This window comes from Pistacia vera, unplaced genomic scaffold (genome assembly GCF_008641045.1).
Source record: "Pistacia vera cultivar Batoury unplaced genomic scaffold, PisVer_v2 Contig254, whole genome shotgun sequence".
NCBI classification, from domain to species: Eukaryota; Viridiplantae; Streptophyta; class Magnoliopsida; order Sapindales; family Anacardiaceae; genus Pistacia; species Pistacia vera.
In genome coordinates, this window is record NW_022196062.1 from 256,042 (window position 1) to 269,959 (window position 13,918).

The window sequence follows — 13,918 nt, forward strand, 5'->3', positions numbered from 1 at the left end:
TTTTCTATTTAAATTTTTTTATATTTAAATAATAGAAACTCCCCCATTATTTACATTTTATAAATATTTATTATAGTCCAGTTCCAAAATGTTCTAAACAGGTTCCAAAACAGGTTCCAAAACAGGTTCCAACAGGTTCCAAAACAGATTCCAAACAGATTCAAAACATGTTCTAAAACGGTTCCAAACAGGTTCCAAAACAGGCTCCAAATCGGGTGCCCCCTACAGGTTCCAAACAAGTACCCTTTTTACAGGTTCCGGTTTCTCCACATGCAAGAACCGGAATCGGAACCACACAGTAACGGTTCCAAAAATTGGAACCAGAACCTACCCGCACAATGCAGTTCTGGGTAGATTCCGTTCTTACCCCCAGTTCCTGTTCTACCTGATACCTTTGCTCACCAACATGAGATGGAGATGGCTGCATCTCCTATGCGACGGAGCTGCCTATGAAGATTTTTTTTTCTTCTTCCTGTTAGAGTGGGAATGGGTATTTGAAGCGACGTCGTTTCCGCTTGAGCAAACAAAGCCCATCTTAAAGTGACCGATCCATTGCCCATGGACCCAATTCCTATTTGGATAATAATATTGAAATAAATAATTTTTTTTTTATATTTTGAATCATTGAAATCAGTAATCAACAAACTGGATCATAATACAATATTATTATTTTAATTTCTATCTCAAATTTGTCACAGATAGTTATTCTAAGTGTTGACTTAGTTAGTCCAAACTAAATTCTTGAACACCTTGATTATAAAAAAAAAAAAAAAAAGTTAGTCCAAGTTTACTTTGAAATTCTAAAATTAATTATAAAATTTCAAAAATCATTGCCAAAGAAGTTATTGACAAAACTTAATCAACGAGACATATATATTTTAATTAAACTTGAAGAAAAATGAATGAGAATCAGATTAGCCCTTAATATATTTATAATTATGGATAATTTGATCTCACCTCATCTAATCCACTATTTTTTGTCCTCGAGTGACAAAACTTTATGTTTATTTGACACTTGTGTCTTTAATTTTAGTTTCCAAGTAAGAAAATTCTAAAACGAATGATCATAAGAATGTATTACCTACAGTACTAGGTTCGATTCTCCGTTAGACGCAACACTATTACATTTGTCCATTAGCTATCTGGAGGGGTGTCGGTGGATTGTGTAAGATAATTTTTTTTGAAAATTAGTTGATGTACACGAAAATGGACTAAACACCCTCAGTTAAAAAAAAAAAAAAAAAAATAATTGTTATTACGACTTAAACAAAAGAGAACTTTATTTAATTATTGTTGCATGCTTAATTAATATGCTTTATTTTTGTTGCTAGATTAGAGAAATATTAGTGATAACCTTTTATTTGTTAGAATTAAACTAAACATGTTTATTTATTTTATTTAGATTAGTTTTTCTAAGTAGATGAGTGTTAGTATTAGATTCTTATTTTGATTAGAATTTCTTACATTATTGCTTCTTAATCTCATCTTCCCATGTAGAAAAAAAAGAAAATATCCGAAAAGGGAAGTCTCTGATTATTTAAGGTTATTTGAGATTTAATTAAGTGTATGTGTCATCATAGAGAAAGTGTAATGTCTTGGTTTTATCCTGAAAAATGCATGCCCAAAGTATAAAAACCAAGAATACTCATAAATTAACAAGTGCATATTATATTTAACCACCATTGGGTGGCTTGAAACCACTATTGGGTGACTTGATAATAAAGAGCAAAAATGTTTCATAAACTCTTGAGTTCGAGTCCCCATAGACCTTAGTAAGGGTGTTCAAAGAACCGATTGAAACTAGAATCGGTGGGTACCTGGGTTTGGTTCTGGTTTTTACCCAAACCAGAGTCATGGGTAGGTCCGTTTCCAAATTTTTGGAACCGTTACTGTGCGATTTCGGTTTCGGTTTTGGTTCCTATAGTTAAGAACCAGAACCAGAACCGAGGACCGAGACTAATATAAATAAAATTAAAGAGTAGGGGTTAATAAAAACTTTTGTAAAAAAAGTAATGTGAATACATTTATATTTATTTCATAATATTTAAGTAATTTGGTTTGACTTTTGAGAATCTACCTTACAAAGTAATGAGTTTGTAATTTTATTTTTGTTAACAAGTGTCAGGGGGTTTTGTAAGTTTTTAAGGTTTTTTTTACCATTTTAAAAACTTTTGGGGGGTCGTAATTTTATAGGGTACCCAAAACCGAAACTGAAACTTTCTGGTTCCAGTTAATACTTTTGGCTACGTTTGGTATTATTTTCGTCTCTTAAAAGTATCCACGATGACATATAGTTCATTGCGAAAAAACTAGGCGTCGCTTTTTTTATTTTCGACGGCAAAAACATTGTATGGCGAATTATGTCGTCGCTAAGTCCGTCGCCAATTTGCTTCCCGCCATACGTGGGAGGATTAGAAAGTCCGCAAAACTATTGGCAACCAATTTCATATTTCGTCGCTAAAGTTACCTTTGGCGACAATTTTTGAAACCGCGCTAACAAAATCGTAGCTAAAAGCCTTTTTGTTGTAGTGATGTTTCCAATTTTAAGAAACCATCGGTTCCGGTTTCGATTCCTTCAAAAATCTGAGTACTTGGAAAACACACACCTCTACCTAGTAAGGGTGACGATTGAGGAATTTACTTGATCGTTAAACCTCAAGCCCCGAGAGATTTGTTGCTGTCACAAAAAAAAAAAAAAAAAAAAAAAGATTAAGATATTTGTTAAGAATCTTTGCAATGGGTTCTTTTTGTCTTTGACAATCGTTTTATAGGTGGATGGATTCATGCACATATGGAACATTTTCCTTTAATGGTTTCCATTTGTCAAGAAATGAACTGTTTCAGAAAACATAATTGAGAAGAAATTAAATAAATTTGATGGTGGTGGCAGGTGAAATTTTGTGGAAATGTGATTCTGGATCGCTTAAAAGGCGTCTAAATCTGAAGTTAAAAGAGTCATGATGATCGTGTCTGACTAAAAAGATTAAATGGAAAGAAAGGAACTGACTCTCACTCAATCCACAGATAAAAAAACAAAAAAAGAACTGTTTATTAAGCTACCAACTGATGTAACCTGCTTTTCGAAAGCAACGCGATAATATTAGGCAACACGCAAAGGAATATTTCCACTTTCATCTCGTTGCTCATTGTAGCTGCTTTCCATATTCTAAGCCAACCAACAACCTATCTTTTTTCAACGCAATAAATGTAGAATTTAAGATTGAGGATATGGGTTTAAGGCTGCCAAAGCGGGTGTAATTATATTGGTATAAAAAAAAAAAAAAAATGTGTGGCTTTATTCTTGAAAGTTGGAGCTTCCTGTGTTTAGGGTATATGTTCCCCTTTGATGGTACAGATAGATCAGAGTTAAATTACTGGGAAAAAAAAAAAAAGCTTTTTATAGTTCTGAAAATGGTGAACTTCTTAATTCAGATCTCAAGGTTTCCTCCTTTAATGTGTAAAATTAATGCAGCATCTTATCTGTCTTCCACAAGAGAATTTTTAAAACATGTTATTAGTCTGAGAGAAATCTGTCAGCTTAATGAAAGCTATATGTGCAGAGTTTGCTTGAACTTGGTCTGTTAATTAAGAAGATGAAAATCAAATGAATGTTTTATGTAAACTTAAACGCATATAAACTTTTGGAAAGTTTGAACCTCAAGTTTACTCACTGATCACCATCATGCAGAAACTTATGATCACATCTTGATCACTTTACCAATTTATTCCAATGAGAAATTCTTGTCTCTCTCCCATAATCATGTCCATGCACTCAGCAAGAAGAAGAATAACACTGGAGCATAAATTCAACGATAGACTTTCCATGAAAATACATATATGTAACCGAAACTTAATAAAATTTGATTGGAATCAAAAAGGAAAATCCATTGTCCACAGGTCAGTATATATTGAATTTGCAAGAATCCTATAACAGATCCTCTGTTGCAAAATCTCACTGTTGCTTGTAATTTAAGAGAATATTTTGATCATTTGAAATAATCTCGACCCCCCTCTTCCTCTTTTACTCGCCGATTAAAGGGGACATGAAAAATTCTATCCAGCTCGTTCATGAAGCCGATTGGTGATGGGGTGTTTTGAAGAATTTCTTAGAATATGAGCCAGCCGTCCGTAAGGTTACTTTAATTAAACCCTCCATCTCACAGATTCTCTGCCCACATTTAACTTTCTTTGTTTTTGTGTGTGTGTGTGTGTGATCGTTTCGTTTCTGCCCTCTTTTCTACTTTCTCTTCCTCCTCTCAAGCCAAGAATCTCTTTCTCTTCATCCTCTTTCTCTCCTCTGATTCCTCTCTCTTGCTTTTTTCAACTCCCCATTTAACGATGCCTATTGCATTGTTTCTCTCTCTCTCTCTTCTCTCCACTCATTTCCATTCATTCCCTCTCTGTCTCTATCTTTCTATCGTTTTCGTTTCTGTATTCCGGCGAAACCTAACACCTCTTCTTCCACGTACCTTCATGGCTCCTCCTTCTTCATCTGTCAACCATATCTCTAATCCTTGTATTTACGGTAAGCTCTCTTTCTTTCTTTTTTCAATCTCATACATATCATAATATTTCCCTATACCAGATTTATGTTTCTATATTATTAAATCTCCCATATTTTCCTTGGTTTTTTAGCCTATCCCATTTTGGCAAAACATGTAGTTCCACACATATAGGGTTTCATTGAATTTGGAATTATTATTATTATATATACGTATATATTAATATGCATGTTCAAATATCAAGCAATAAACCAACAATGAGTTAGCCAAGTGGTGAAGACTTGGGGCCAGGGATTTGCTCCCCTTATAGTCTTAGTTCGAATCACAAGAACGATTGTTAATATTATTATTACGGACCAGGACTACCCTATTTGTGAAATCTTGTTAGGATCGGGGTAGTCAAGGTGAGTGTAAACTAGCCTGGACACCCCGGTAACAAAAAAAAAAAGTTTTAGGTTCAAATAACAGAACGGTTATTAATATTGTGGTCATAGACTGTAGGACTTGTCTTGTTTCGGAAGCCTGTTCAGGGTTGATGACTAGTTGAGGTGAGCGTAAGCGGGCTCGGACACTTTGGTAACAAAAAAAAAAAAAAAAAGCAGTATTTTATATTCGCATAATGTAACATAGCTAATTTTTAATATGTTAGATATGATAATGTAAAGTGTTAAGTACATTAAGTAATGAGTAATATTTAAAGATTGTAGTTATTTAAATTACTTTGATTTTGGAGAAACGTTTGATTATATATTGAGATAATTTTATTGCTTGGTGGGTGGGGGGTTATATTGGATTCAATGTTTTATGGTAAGCAGGGGACTTTGTTCTTCACACGAGAGAGAAGTCTCGCTTTATGAAATGGCTTAGCTTTTTAAGAGCAGTGGTTCAGCTCGCAGCAGCGGCGGCGGCGGCGGTGCTGGTGGCGGTGGAAATAGTAGTAGCGATGGCCGTCAACCACATTTCTCGGAGAAGAAAGCATGGTTTGGCATACACCACGTCGATCCGTGGTAACAATATTTTGAACTTATTTCTTTAAAAAATTTTGATATTATTTATTAATCACTTTTTAAAATATTACCATATGTAACAAATTAAATCTTTACAGACTGTAAAAGAGCTCAAATTAAAATGGAAAAGCTGGTTTAAGTTTAATTAAGGGTAATAACTTAGTGCTTTATAGCGCTGCAAGCCGGCAACCATGTTACGTGATCAAATCACTGGTTCTTTTCTCCTGCAAAATTAAATAAATTTCATTGATCTTCCAGGAGGTTTTTGAAAATCGATTTAATATTCTTGCATGAAAGTTATCTTTTCTTTTTGGAAAAAAAAAATCATAATAATAAATGCCCTCTTTTGGGATTCTCTTTTACAGTACAAGTTATCTACAGTTTTTATATTTTTTTTAATGCAGAATAAAGTAATGGCTAGATTATTACGTGGGTTCAGTTGTGGTTAATTAACTAGTTTTTCTATTGTCATCAGGATGACCGTTCTAGAAATGAAAGAGATAAAGATGAATTAGACCGTGCAATTGCACTCTCTCTTGGTGAAGAATCGAAGAGACCAAATGGTCAGTTTTTAATTGAAATTTTTTTCAGAAATTATTTTCGGATATAATTCTAAAAGATCGCAAACATATAAAAGAGATTATGGTAACAGTTGATGAGTGGGTATTTCTCAGGACAAAGATGGCGAGCAGATAATGATGAAGATTTTGCTTGGGCAGTTCAGGATAGTCTGATACCTTCGTATCCTCCTTACGCTCCTCAACCTTATAATCCAAGAGGATATAGGTGAGCTTTTCATATATGTGTTCTCTAGTTAATCCTGATTTAAATTTTGTTAAAATCATATTTAAACATAGCTAGATTCATCGTTATTAGACTGAAATGACTGTTTACACAAGAATTCAATTGTATATAAACATAATCCTGACATAATTAATATCAAGACGTTTTAATTAGAGAATTTCCTACCTTTTGTATATGTGAATTTATGAAATTGAGTATTCACGCATAAGAAAGCAGTCAACGATCCTCTTACTTTCAGATTATGTGGTGGATGTAACCGTGACATTGGACATGGCAACTATTTGGGTTGTATGGGGACATTTTTTCATCCAGACTGCTTTCGTTGTCGTTCTTGTGGCTACCCAATTACTGAGCATGAGGTAGTTTGATTTTCTTGGATTAGTTTCCGAACCAGAATCTGAGTTTCATGTTTGAACTTTTTTCTTTCTTCTGATTGTTAACTGGTTATTTTCTTTTGATCTCAAGTTCTCTTTGTCAGGGAAGGATCCTTATCACAAGTCTTGTTTCAAGGAGTTGACACATCCCAAATGTGAAGTTTGCCACCAATTTGTAAGAAAAAATTGACTTTAATTAATTCATTGTACTCTAATTGTGTTTGCTTGCTGCATTATATTATATTCCATTTCATTATATTTCAGATTCCTACAAATGGAGCTGGTCTAATTGAGTATAGATGCCATCCATTTTGGTCCCAAAAGTACTGCCCATCTCATGAACATGATCGCACATCTCGCTGCTGTAGTTGTGAACGTTTGGAGGTACTAATCCATGTTAAAAATAGTTTCATCTCCAAAATATATCCGAAAACGAAAAAAGAAAGTGTTAATCATGTTTTTGTTTTCCATGTAGTCTTGGAATGCGAGGTACTATTCTTTGGAGGATGGGCGGAGTTTGTGCTTAGAGTGCATGGAATCAGCTATTATGGACACTGGTGATTGCCAACCCCTTTACCATGCCATCAGAGACTATTATGAAGGAATGAATATGAAACTAGATCAGCAGATTCCCATGCTTCTTGTTGAAAGACAAGCACTTAATGAAGCTATTGTCAGCGAGAAGAATGTAATACACTTCTTTGCTCTAAATTTTATGAATTTGGCTTGTGAAAAGGTTTCTCTGATTCATATGCGGTTTTCCAGGGCTACCATCACCTGCCAGAGACAAGGGGTTTATGTCTTTCTGAAGAGCAGACTGTCACAAGTGTATGTTACCAGCAATCTGTAAAAATAATTTTTTGCTTGTCTAAATTTAGAACAAGTTCATAAGGAAGCAAACTTTTATTAATGAAGTGCATGTTCTGTATCCTCAATTTGATTAAATCCAGATACAAAAGAGGCCAAGAATTGGAGGCAACCGGCTGGTAGGAATAAGGACTCAGCCGCAGAAGTTGACTCGGAAATGTGAAGTTACTGCTATCCTTGTTCTTTATGGTCTTCCTAGGTAATGTTATTAACAAGCAATATATTCCTCCTTAGCATGCTTAACAGTGAGTCTTAAGATTCTGATTTATGAGTATTGTGACTCTTCTGTTTGGTTCCCATTAATTTATTGTCCTTGCTAGATGCAGATTACTAACAGGTGCTATTCTTGCCCATGAGTTGATGCATGGTTGGCTGCGCCTAAAAGGTATATATACCCATTTGGTTATCTTTTCTTGGAATAATCTTTTAATATCTACTGTTGTTATATTTTTCAATTATCTTTTGATGTTGCAGGCTACCGCAATCTTAATCCTGAAGTAGAGGAAGGTATCTGTCAAGTGCTTTCATACATGTGGCTTGAGTCAGAAGTTTTGCCAGGATCTAAACACATGCCATCGACATCGACATCGACAGCTTCCTCATCTTCTTCATGTTCGAAGAAAGGTGGAAGATCTGGGGTTGAAAAAAAGCTTGGCGAGTTTTTCATGCACCAAATTGCCCATGATGCTTCTCCAGCATATGGGGGAGGATTCAGAGCTGCAAATGCAGCCGTCAATAAGTATGGTTTACGTCGTACTCTTGAGCATATTCGCCTAACTGGGAATTTTCCACTTTAAACACTAACAAGAGCTTCTGGGGTTGAAGATAGTGTTTTCCCTCAAAGCGACTGAGCTAATTTACTTGCAGAAGCTTAAGCAGCTTCTCCTCTTATATTTTTAATGAGGTTCAATCATGATATTATATGTCACAAACGACTTCCAAGTCTTAATAATACTCCATTTTATCCTTTTGCCAAGAGTGAATAATTCTTCAGGTTCAATAGTTTTCATGCTCCAATCATGCCTCTTCATTGCTCAGTGAAACTCTCTAAAGCTTCTCTTGGCATCTAAGAGAACAATCTGGGTGCAAAACTTGTGGATAACTAAGCTGCATACTAATAGTTAAAAAGTTCATACTTGATTACAGAAGAATTAGGATTTGCAAGTAAACTTAAACTGAAAGAATAGTAATGCATCGAATAAAAGACGACATTGGACTTACCAAGTCAAGTCACTAACTGAAGCTTTTTGTGCTGAAATGTTTCATTCAACTCAAATGTGTTGATGATACAGTGCGGTAATTTAAGTTAGAACATTGCGAGGTAAAAAATTGTTGCTACTAAAAAGGTATGACTAAAAAACCATCTCCTATCAAATTGATGTATTTGAGAATTGGGAGGACAACAATGCCAGATACATTTGACATCATAGTTTACTCCTCACTATCTATACACGGAAAAATTTAATTCCCACTGCAGTCTCATGTAATTAACCGCAATGAGAAAGCACATGAAACTTAAGGGGCTACCCTATTACATACCAGCTCAAGCACCTCATTCTTTTAGTCGCAGAACTATAAGCTGGTACTAACATCTGCTAAAAGCATCTTTAGTGTCTCGTAGGTCATGAAACATATACCAACACCAGGAACCACTTTGTAATACTCTGGTAAAATCCCTCGATACATCCCACGAAACCCTTCAGTCTGGATTATGTGCCTAAAAATACCAAAAAGGCCTGTTGTGTACACCCTGGCTCGACCACCTACCCCTTCCAATTGTTTCCTACGCCTCACCAAATCCAGAGGAAACGTTGCTGCAAATTATACAAATATCAAATTCAAAAGGGCCATACATTAGTCTAACAGGATGAGGAAGTATCAGTATCCGAATTGAACTGTCTACTTATGAATGTTAATGATTTTTTCTCTTTAAAAGATTTGTTCAACGAACAGTACAATATCAAAAGAGTAATCATACATAAAAATGGTTGAAAATCACCACCACTACCACCACCTCAAGATTACATTGTGAAGTTAAAAACATCTTATTATGCCTGAAATACTCATATTTAAGAATTAATTAAATAGTTTTCAACTTGTTGACCATAGAAAGACACTGCTTACAGAAAGCCAGTTCAAGATGTTGTAATGCTGCCAGCACAAAAAATATTATGAATCAGTAACCAGAAGAAAGCTATAGATCATTGGCTGTCCCTGCTTACCAATAGATTGTAAACTTGTAGTAGCTTGAAACAATTTGGCAGCAGTTATGACAACAGTATGATGAAACATCAATTTTGAACAGGACAAAACCCATTTAAATGTACCAAAAGCATAAATATTATTCACTGTACTCACTTTGAGGAAGATAAGTGAACTGCAGAGAAAGCAATTGATACTGCGGCTGCAATGGCACTCTATGGCAGCTCAAAATTAACACAGTTCATAAACTTGCTAACATACAACCTATGGCAGATCTTTTTGCATGTAAATATTCAGTCTGAAGATAATATGACAAGTTAAGACACAATACTATCTTCTCGGTAACAACCATGTTATTAGGAATGCATCACCTCAGATTAAACAGGAATAATCACCCGCTAAGTGGTTTAGGCCTTACGTGAATGCAAAATCATGTATGCATTTCTGTCAACCAGGGCCAGCCTGCGATAGAACCATGGATGGCAACTCCCATTGTAGTCTGCCTATTGTTCCATGCATTTGACAATGTAGTGGGAGTTATCAGTTAGGAGGAATGGTTAGCGTATTATTTGTATGAAGTTGTCAGTTTTACCTATATGCATGAATTCATCACCAGCTACCACTCTATTTTAAATTTAGTTCAATCTTCCATTGTCAGTAAATGATACAACAGTATAGGTTCACCTGAGAATAGTACCACCACCCCATGATGGAACCAACTGCAATGCTTGGGGACACATGTTATTGAAGAAATGTTGGTGATGCAGTTAATCCAGACCAGATCTTCACACATAAAGATGAAGTCAGGCAACTGATAGAAAAGGTAAATGTTTTGTTATTTTCCGTACTAAAATTCTCAAACGCCAGACAAAAATACTACTGTACTCTTGGTATGTGGCTCTAGTAGGGGTCAGTCTTGGTTAGATGCTTAATGCAGAGCCTTCACCATAATCTCCGTCTCTGCAAAGCATGATAAACAGCTAGATATATTAACTTCTATACATATAAATTAACATTTTCTAATCAAACTTATGTAAGTATTTAAAAAGAAGGTTGCTAACTAAAATAACACCACTAATTAACATTTGATGTGGAAGTTAAAATTCAGTGTCATCCAAAGATACCATTGAACTCATGGCTTACACAAGGAATATATGATGATAACAAACTTATGTAACCACAAAATTAACAGTTTATGATTTAAGAAACAAATAACCGAAAGGAACTACTCAAACAAAATATTTCAATTACTAGCACAAACAGAAGGACAGAAAACATGATATGACCAATGTACCAGATAAGAATACTAGGTTCCGGAAATAGGACAAACAACACCACAACGTATATCAACAAGAAAATGAAGATAATTACAGACAGCTCAGTTAAAATAGCAAGAAAAACTGAAGGTAGCAGTTCCAACATTAGTCACCTGTTGATGATGCAATGCCTGAAAGACTGCCACATGCTAGACTAACAAGCACAGTAGAATCACGCGGTCTGGTGTAAGAATGATACCAAAGAATTGTTAACAGATAAGAAATGGATGCATGCAACAATGATCATAAGAAAGCAGTATTCAAACCCTAGAATTGCTGAATCAAATTATGGAGTGATCACCTCTGTGACTGCCAAAAAGATCTCAATGTTTCGTATACTGAAAAGCTAATTGCTATGCTGGGCCCAACACCCTGCATGAATGTCAAATGCAGTCAATTACACATAAAAATAGCAATCATATTAGCAAAAACTAAAATTTAAAAAAAAAAAAAAAAAAAAAAAAAAACAAACAACAGAGAACGCACAAGAAGTGTTGCACCAAGTCCCTTATAGAGGCCCAAAACTCCTTCCTCTCTGCAAATAGTTTGTAAAGCATGCCAAATACCTCTGTAGTAGATTACATTAGTCTGCAAAAAAATAGTAGCTAAGTTGATGAAGAAGCAAATGCACAAACAGAAAGGAGGGAGGAAAACAACTAGCATGACTGCAGTTTGAATCCAGAAGTTAGGCCAACATTTAATTAATCCTGTTCTTAGAAGACTTGAATTCAATGTGAAAGCAGACTCAAACAACAGTCTCCAGTGGCCACTAACCTTTTAAATTAATAAAATGAAAATTTAAACTCAAGCACATAAAAATTCAGTAACACTAGACGATCTTACCATGGCATTAGTACAAAACATAAGAAGCAAGTAAAAAATTTCCTTCCTGGCAGAACATCAATGAGAACATGCTAATCTTACCTGAGCTGCAAGGCGTGTCCTTACAAGATCCAACGGATATGTAGCAGATGCTGCTGTTATTCCTGCTAAACCACCGCCTAAAAAATGCAAACAGGCATCAGCACCCATGTTTTCCCCACGACTTTGCAATCCTGGAATTACTTGTAGTAACTGCTACACAGAAAAAATTAAGCTATAAGGACAAATAAGCAAAACATCTACTGATGTGATTGTCTTGCATGAAAAATATATATGCATATAGAATATCATACCAACCTTTTTGTACTGTTCATAAGCATAAAAGTTGACAGAAGAATATGGTAGACGATGAGCAATAGTAACCAGATTCCCTTTCCAGAAAGCCCTGAATCCTTCTTCATTAACTATTCGTGAAGCCTCATGCCATATACTAGCCTTCCTCAATGCTGCACCATCAGAATGCATACCTTGCACCTATTTGTGCAGAAAAAAAATTGAATGATGATTTCATTGAAGCAAGTAAGAGGGCAAAAACAGTCACACATCAGAACAACGACTAACCAATAAGAGACTGTTCAGTTGCAAAAGAATACGAGGTTAAATTCAAAGCTACTACCTACCAATTCCACCTAATTCCTTCACTATCCAACCAACATCAAGGAACAATTTCTAATCCAAATACAAGTGTTAAGAATAATTTCAAAGCATCTCAAAATCCATAGTCTCCAAAATGGCACTTCTATATCTGAAAACATCACTTCAACACATCCTTCATATCATAAACATCAACTATTTAATATCACATCCTCAATCTCTAAGCACTTACTATTATTACTGATATATAATTTAGATTTTCATAATCTAAATCATTCAACCCCGCCTCAATATTTTCAACTCAACCATTCAAATTCAAATTCTAACATTCAATTACAAACATAAAAGAAAGTTAAAACAAAAACAAAAACAAAAACAAAAACAAAAACAAAAACAAAAACAAAAACATCATCACATCAACTCTTAACACAAACCAAAGACACCAAAAACTATAATCAACAACAAGCCAAAATCACTCCCAACAAAAAAATTCCTCCAGCCAAAACAAACATCAAACCGTATTAAATCTCAACTATAAAAAAATCTAACTCTATACAAAACAAATATCATTCAGAAAACAGAAATGGGAAAAGCCAAATAAACAAACCTGGAAGAGAATGGTGAGCCTAGCAAGGGGAGCTGTACAGGTCTTACTAAGAGCACCGGCTACACCTCCTGCAAGAAGATGTGACATAGTACCGATCTGAGAATGATTCTGCAACATTTGTTGCTTCTGTTTTGACAACTTATCAACACTCACGCTTCCATGGCCTGAACTCAAACCTCTCTGCCCTCCCTCTACCACCACCCCCATTCTCGCTTCCGTTTGCATCTCTTAACACAAAAATAATGATAATACTAAAATAAGTAAAACTCTCTTTCTCTCTTTGAGTTTTCTTCTTGAAATCTGAACAAAGCTGAGTGATTTGCTATGAAGAAAGATAAAAAACAGTTACTGTAACAAAATGAACAAGAAAAAAATCCTTAACCCATTTATGAAGAGTACCAAATGAGAGTAAAATTTTGAACTTACAAAGTTTCAGCACAAAATTCCATAAATTTCTTCTTCTCTACTTCTGTAAATTTCAGGCTCGTCCTTCCCTCCTCAGTCCTCGGCGTAACTTTAAAGGAGAGAAAAGGATTTCGGATCCAAACGATATCGTTTTCACAAAAAAGATGAGTGCAAACGCTGTCGTATAGGTTTTTTGGTTTTTAAGTTGGATAGTCGTGGGTTAGGGTTTGCGTCATCATCAAACTCAACCAACCGACTTTAAAAATTTTCAGTGGTTAGCTTGTATTGTATTTGTAGCACGCGGGTTTATGTGAGACCATGATCCTACGTGGCATATATCTTTTGAAAGTAATGACGT

General features: G+C 35.1%; 2 protein-coding genes across 5 annotated transcripts; one reads left to right on the top strand and one right to left on the bottom strand.

Annotated features, from left to right (window-relative positions):
• The first annotated feature begins 5,357 nt into the window (after positions 1 to 5,357).
• Positions 5,358 to 8,540, top strand: LOC116132480 (protein DA1-related 2). 2 transcript variants are annotated; one of them, XM_031418145.1, is made up of 11 exons: positions 5,358 to 5,509; positions 5,985 to 6,072; positions 6,184 to 6,295; positions 6,552 to 6,672; positions 6,779 to 6,862; positions 6,952 to 7,071; positions 7,163 to 7,375; positions 7,453 to 7,515; positions 7,638 to 7,753; positions 7,875 to 7,939; positions 8,029 to 8,540. In XM_031418145.1, exons 1-11 carry the CDS (start codon positions 5,480 to 5,482, stop codon positions 8,349 to 8,351), a joined length of 1,335 nt encoding a protein of 444 aa, XP_031274005.1. In that variant the 5' UTR covers positions 5,358 to 5,479; the 3' UTR covers positions 8,352 to 8,540. The 2 variants fall into 2 exon arrangements, with proteins under 2 accessions (XP_031274005.1, XP_031274006.1); XM_031418146.1 differs by having other exon boundaries at positions 5,359 to 5,509; positions 7,881 to 7,939.
• Positions 8,541 to 8,919: 379 nt separating this feature from the next.
• Positions 8,920 to 13,733, bottom strand: LOC116132483 (mitochondrial substrate carrier family protein B-like). 3 transcript variants are annotated; one of them, XM_031418148.1, is made up of 8 exons: positions 13,582 to 13,733; positions 13,156 to 13,477; positions 12,252 to 12,428; positions 11,997 to 12,149; positions 11,559 to 11,660; positions 11,374 to 11,444; positions 11,186 to 11,253; positions 8,920 to 9,368 (listed from the first exon to the last, which is right to left on the bottom strand). In XM_031418148.1, the coding sequence occupies exons 2-8, from the start codon at positions 13,378 to 13,380 to the stop codon at positions 9,127 to 9,129; spliced, it is 1,038 nt and encodes a 345-aa protein (XP_031274008.1). In that variant the 5' UTR covers positions 13,381 to 13,477; positions 13,582 to 13,733; the 3' UTR covers positions 8,920 to 9,126. The 3 variants fall into 3 exon arrangements, with proteins under 3 accessions (XP_031274008.1, XP_031274010.1, XP_031274009.1); XM_031418150.1 differs by having other exon boundaries at positions 11,997 to 12,146; positions 13,582 to 13,732; XM_031418149.1 differs by having other exon boundaries at positions 13,156 to 13,382; positions 13,582 to 13,632.
• Positions 13,734 to 13,918: the final 185 nt, after the last annotated feature.

Excerpts from the sequence above, each read along its gene's own strand:
- LOC116132480 (XM_031418145.1), top strand. The coding sequence starts at position 5,480 with ATGGTTTGGCATACACCACGTCGATCCGTG. Across the intron at positions 5,510-5,984 it reads ATACACCACGTCGATCCGTG|GATGACCGTTCTAGAAATGA; the intron begins GTAACAATATTT and ends TATTGTCATCAG. Across the intron at positions 6,073-6,183 it reads AGAATCGAAGAGACCAAATG|GACAAAGATGGCGAGCAGAT; the intron begins GTCAGTTTTTAA and ends GGTATTTCTCAG.
- LOC116132483 (XM_031418148.1), bottom strand. The coding sequence starts at position 13,380 with ATGCAAACGGAAGCGAGAATGGGGGTGGTGGTAGAGGGAGGGCAGAGA. Across the intron at positions 11,661-11,996 it reads GGACACGCCTTGCAGCTCAG|ACTAATGTAATCTACTACAG; the intron begins GTAAGATTAGCA and ends ATTTTTTTGCAG. Across the intron at positions 11,445-11,558 it reads GACTTGGTGCAACACTTCTT|GGTGTTGGGCCCAGCATAGC; the intron begins GTGCGTTCTCTG and ends ACATTCATGCAG.